This window comes from Trypanosoma conorhini (genome assembly GCF_003719485.1).
Source record: "Trypanosoma conorhini strain 025E chromosome Unknown Tco_14.4_contig_00156, whole genome shotgun sequence".
In the NCBI taxonomy this organism is placed as follows: domain Eukaryota; phylum Euglenozoa; class Kinetoplastea; order Trypanosomatida; family Trypanosomatidae; genus Trypanosoma; species Trypanosoma conorhini.
In genome coordinates, this window is record NW_021704246.1 from 28,103 (window position 1) to 33,529 (window position 5,427).

The 5,427-nt window shown below is 52.3% G+C and overlaps 3 protein-coding genes across 3 annotated transcripts, besides 5 other annotated features; all 3 read left to right on the forward strand.

Moving 5' to 3' along the window:
• The first annotated feature begins 5 nt into the window (after window positions 1-5).
• Window positions 6-48: a microsatellite.
• Window positions 49-68: a microsatellite.
• An 87-nt stretch (window positions 69-155) lies between these two features.
• On the forward strand, window positions 156-1,439 carry Tco025E_03452 (uncharacterized protein; the record flags this gene model as incomplete). The annotated part of the gene is made up of 1 exon (XM_029370370.1): window positions 156-1,439. The coding sequence occupies one exon, from the start codon at window positions 156-158 to the stop codon at window positions 1,437-1,439; it is 1,284 nt and encodes a 427-aa protein (XP_029229488.1).
• Window positions 1,440-2,271: 832 nt separating this feature from the next.
• Tco025E_03453 (putative short-chain dehydrogenase) lies at window positions 2,272-2,913 on the forward strand (the record flags this gene model as incomplete). The annotated part of the gene is made up of 1 exon (XM_029370371.1): window positions 2,272-2,913. The coding sequence occupies one exon, from the start codon at window positions 2,272-2,274 to the stop codon at window positions 2,911-2,913; it is 642 nt and encodes a 213-aa protein (XP_029229489.1).
• A 22-nt stretch (window positions 2,914-2,935) lies between these two features.
• Window positions 2,936-2,980: a sequence feature (A-rich).
• Window positions 2,959-2,983: a microsatellite.
• A 159-nt stretch (window positions 2,984-3,142) lies between these two features.
• Window positions 3,143-3,171: a microsatellite.
• Window positions 3,172-3,463: 292 nt separating this feature from the next.
• On the forward strand, window positions 3,464-5,425 carry Tco025E_03454 (uncharacterized protein; the record flags this gene model as incomplete). Its single annotated transcript, XM_029370372.1, has 1 exon — window positions 3,464-5,425. A coding segment is annotated over one exon (1,962 nt), but the record flags the coding sequence as incomplete, so codon positions are not given.
• Window positions 5,426-5,427: the final 2 nt, after the last annotated feature.

Below are 5,427 nucleotides of genomic sequence, written 5' to 3' on the forward strand. Positions count from 1 at the left end.
TCCTCCTCTCTCTCTCTCTCTCTCTCTCTCTCTCTCTCTCTCTCTCTCACACACACACACACACACACTCTATTTTTCACTCCCTTTCTCTCGCTTGGGCCTGAACTTGATGCAGAAGCTGAAAGAAGTGGGGCAGGAAAGAAGAACGGGCTCAGATGATTGCTGAAAGACCGGGGCAGCGGGTGACGTACCTCTCTTGGAACAACGAAGGCACAAGCCTGGCGGTTGGTCTGACGCATGGTTTTGCTATTTACAGTACAGAATTGCTTTTGAATGAGGATGGATGCCTGCGTGAGGTCATTCAACGACCTGTGTTAGGCGGCGTAGGCATCCTGGCTTTACACGGGCAGAGTAACCTGGCCATTTTGGTGGGCTGGGAAGCCAGTCGCCGCGACACCGTCACGATACTGGACCTCTCTGTGGACAACACAATGAATGACGACCCGTCGGTGCTGGCGCGTGTCAAGCTCTCTGCAGTAGTGACTGCGGTGCGGTTTCATCCCTGTATGGTGTTGGTGGGCGTTGAAACGGGCCTCACCTACGTTTTTGACCACACACTACATATGATTGAGTCATTTGAGGTGTCGAAGCCGGCATTGAGCTCGCGTCCGAGGGGTGAAACGTTGGCGTTGGGCACCGTGCTTGTGGAGAAATCGGCGTGTGGTATTTTTTATTCGCAATTGTATGGGGTCATTCTTGGTCCGAGGACCGGAACGGTGCGATGCGTTTGTTACGCTAGTGAAAGGCATGTACAGTCAAGTTTGCTGCAAGATCCATTTCCCGACCTCGGGAAGAAACTCACCCCTCAACTCACGGTAAACGTTGTGGAGCTTCACCGCAATGAGGTGAGTTGCATCACCATCACTCCCGACGGTATGCGGGCACTCACGGTGAGTGAGCGGGGGACATCGCTTAAGCTACTTGATGTTGAGAACCACACGGTACTTTGTCAGTTCTCGCGAGGAACAACTCCCAATGTGGTTCATGCGTTGGGGTTGCTTGTCTCTTCCACGGACACCATAGCTGCCTGTATTTCAGGCTCAGGCACCTTTCATCTTTTCCATCTTCACACTTATAACTCTTCCGATACTAGGGCTGCTGGGGCAGGCAATGCTGATCGAGGCGTCGGCAGCTATGGCTTTATGCGAGCATGGTCGGATTATAGAAACAGTGTGTGCCCCAGAGCACGTCTGCTAATTCCAGAAGATGAGTTGTACAATAGTCTGTGCAGACAAGATGATTCTGGAAAGTCAATCTATAGCATGGTTCTTCGCCCCGTTGCCCAAAAAGACTCTTGTGTGGCCTTTGTTGTTCAGCGATGTATGTTGCCCCAAGGAGTGACGAGAAGGGCACGGCTTCTTTCCGTTCAGGCGGATTTCTCAGCAGTGGAGCCTATGAAAATTATGCGCAGCTTTTATTTTCCAAAGGACGAGCTGTAAGGAAAGATAAAACAAAGGCGAGGGGAAGGAGGGTGTCGGAGGTCCCTGTGGATGGGTCGGCGTTGCGGAAGTGCGTTCTGCCTCCTAGAAGTGAGTATTTTACAGGGAAAAAGAAGAATAAAAAAAAACACCGGTGCGTCTCTGGTGTTTGACAGTATTGCTCTTTTTTTTTTGCTTAGTTGTTTTGTGAGTTTGCTAGTTTTGCTTCTGTTTGCTGGCTGCGTTGGCTGCGGCATTGTTCCGCACTTAAAGACTTCCCGCATCTCCTGCCACCCTTCGACAACTGTCATTTGCCTCCTCACCCCAACGCTGCCCGCTTGCTTCTTTGACGCCTCTGTGTGGGCGCATCTGCGGTGTGATGGACGGGGGCGCGCATTCCCGACAGGTAATACAAAGTTCAACACGAAAAAGAGTACGAAGAACAATAAAAGCAAATCAAGAGCGAAGCGGAGGGAACACCGGGCACATCGCGGGGGCATCAGTAGACGAAAATGAACTTCATTTTTAGCTGCCTGTGGTACGTTTTGTCCACCCTCTCGCTGCTGGTGGGTCTCATCAGCGTGGTCACGTATCTGTTGGCCGTCGCCGCGCAGCAGCTGGTTGTGCGCTTCCCGCAAGACCTAAAAAAAAATACGGCGCGGAATGGGCCCTTGTGACGGGTGCGAGCAGCGGCATCGGGAAGGCTATCGCAGAGAAGCTTGCGCAACAACAAATTAACGTTGTGCTCGTTGCCCTGGAGGAGCCACTGCTCCACAACACTTTTGCCGAGCTTCAGAAGAAGTACCCGAAGTGCAGCTTCCGCAAGGTGGGGGTGGATTTGGGAGGGGAAGGAATGAGTTACATGTCGCCCATCATTGAGGCGACAAACGACATCGAAGTCGGTCTCCTCTTCAACAACGCCGGGTACATCCACACTGGGCTCTTCACGGACACAGGGATTGAGAAGTTGCGTGCAAACCTTGAATGCAACGCCGCCTGCGCCATCCCCATCACCCATCACTTTCTACGCAAAATGATGGAACGGCGGCGTCGGGGCCTTGTGGCGTTCACTTCCTCTTCTGCCTGCTACTTCCCTGGCCCAACTGCGACAATGTACAGCCCCTCCAAGGCGTTTCTGACGAATTTTGCCACAACCCTTGCGGCGGAAGTGCGCCATGCAGGCATTCATGTGGTTGTAATTCACCCCTCGCCCGTGAAGACAAACTTTTACAAGAACCACGGACCGACACTGAACTCTCTCAAGACCATGCAGAAGGCAGCAATATCGCCAACGCACATTGCTGAACAAATATTTGCTTCTGCAGGACGCCTCACTGTGTGGGATCAAGGCCTGACGACCGCAGCGTTCCGAGTGGCGAACAAGGTTTTTGATTTTCAATTCTTGACGGAGCTTGTTGTGCGCTTCGCAAACTTGAATGGCGATCACAGGAGACTGGTAAGCGCCTCTAAACTGCACGGCAACAAACAGGCTTGAGCAAAGAATGGAAATGCTCGCCAACGAAAAGACAATAAAATAAACGAAGAAGTGAAGAAGAAAAGAAGAATACAGTGGGGAAAAGTGACACACAAAATAAACGTCTACACGTGTACGTCTGTATGCGTTTATTTTTACTTATCTGTTTTATGTGCCAAGCTAAAAAACAATAGGACCTCTGCGGTGTTTGGCACATTCTCACCACCACCACAAATCTCTTTGAGATGCGTTTTTTTTTTCTTTTTTGCTTTTATGTTTCGTGGTTTTTGTAGGGAAGACTGTACGGGCAAAATTCTTTGCTTGCCCCGGAAACAGCTTGGCAACGCCAAAAGAAAAAAAAAATCCTGCTGTTCGGCTCCGTAATTTGAACGATCTCTCTGATAGTGTTGCCTCTTCATTGTGGTGGAAGTCGTTGTTTTCTGGCTTCCACCTGATGGGTGAGCTGCGGCGATGACCCTCTGTGTTGTTCTTTTCGTTATTCCACAAGCCTGAAAGCGCAGGGTTGCAGAAAAAGGGTATGTCACCTCGGTCGCCGTCCGTGCAAGCCGCCATGGCAGCCGTGAGCCGGCGGATGCGGGTGCGGCGTGCCCCTCCACGACGCTCCACAGCCACAACCGCAACGATGTCGTCAGCGCCTCAAACCTCACTGTTTGCGTCGCCAATTTTGAACGACCTTCGCACGGAGATGACATCCCTCCCGGCCCCACCGTCTGCACCGCAGGGACTCTCCCGAGATTCTGCAGATATAGCATGCAAGCTCCGTTCACTTCTCCAAATGAACCAGGCGTTGACGTCTCCCTCGGCGGTCGCAGATGACATGAAACGGATAAGGTCAAGAATGGATGAAACCACTGTAGCCTCAGCTAGCCGTGTAGAAGACGCGCTGCTGCTGTACAATCCAACCCTGGATCCTACTATTCTGCGGCGGGTAGCTGCTGCCGTCGACATTGACGGCGCACTAAGCCTTGCCCGAGATTTCGTGCGTGCTATTCGTGATGGTGGTAACTTCCGCAGCACTCTTTCAAGCCTAAGGCAGTTGCGGCCTGGACCCACCATGCAGGAGTTGGAACTGCAGGCAGGTATTGCGGCAAGGTTGCATTCCGGCAAAGATGGTAAACGCTCGTCTAGGCTCTGCGGATTTCGAATGTACACAAGTGACGTACAGGTAGCGGAAGTGCTTCCTAATGGAAAGATTGTTACTTTTATTTCTCCGACTTTGCCAGATGCGATCAATATCAGTCAGTACAAATCGACTGGGGCAGAGCAGCGGTATTTGCATTTTGTACTTTACAAGGAGGGGTTGTCTCTTTCTGAGGCTTTTCGTATCTTGAGCGAGGCCTGTGAGGGGATGTGTCCTCCAGAATGCTTTGTGGCGAATGTCGCGTTGGAAGAGTCGGCGGTCACTGTTCAAGTGTGTAGTCTGTGCTTGATATCGCCCGACTCCGCCTCCTATGAGGCGCACCAAGCAACTGTCATTAAAAAGTTACTTCGAGTAAACCTGCGACCGCTGAAACTCAATTTACAGCTCCTCGGCTGGCGTTCTTTTCCTTGTGATCCGCTCTATAGTTATCGCTGCCAGATGCAGTACAGCATGCTTCTGCGTGGCATCACTAACGCGGAGCCGACCCAATTGGAGAGGCGAGCCCTGGGGTGGCTTGCGGCGTTTCCTAATTTTTTTGGGCCTCGCCACTTTGGAATGCTCTCACCGTCGTCTCCTTTTCGCTCCTTCCATGCAGCCGCAGCGTGGGAGAAAAACAAGCCAGCGGAAGCGCTTCTTATTGCGGCATGTCTTAGCGAAGACGCAAGAACAGTGCTAGACGGCTCTTGGATAAATAAGATGGTGCGCCTTCTTCAACTGGGTGAGGACCGCCCCGCCCTTTTGAGAGAATGGTACAACCTCCATGTTCCACGTGGATTAAGGGTGCAAATCGAAGGAAGCAAATCTGCCCTGCTGTGGAACGTACTCGCTAGTTGTCGCATTCACGAAATCGGAGCAGGTGCGATATCGGGCTCCCCTGAACCTGGGGAGTTTGTGCTGCCTGATAGTAACAGCTTTTTTTCTGCTCAAATGGTGGTAAAACCCGAACTCTTCCCTGATGGAGCTTTGCTGGGTGAGACTTGCGGTGGTGGTGGCCTTCAGGATGTCCGTGCTGTAGCTACAAGGGAGGAGGCGGCGCCACATGCGTTGCGTGACGTCGTCATTCCACTAAACGTGGATAACAATGAGGCCATGAGCCATCTTTCCCGTCTGTTGGGATTTGCTGCTTCCTCACGCAAGGGTGCTCACTGCTCGCGCAATCCAGCGTCCTTTCGGCCGCTTTTTTCTGCTGGCAGTGGACACCCTCGCGCGACGCGTCCGTGGGTAAAGGTCTTGCCAGAATTAGGCAATATGCCGGGGGAGAATGGAGATGGCGTCTACAAGCTGCTGACGGATATGGAACTGCGGCAATGCCCCAGTTACACGGCGACCTCGCGAGGGCAATCCCGCCGCCTCTGGCCAATTGGAAAGTCGGC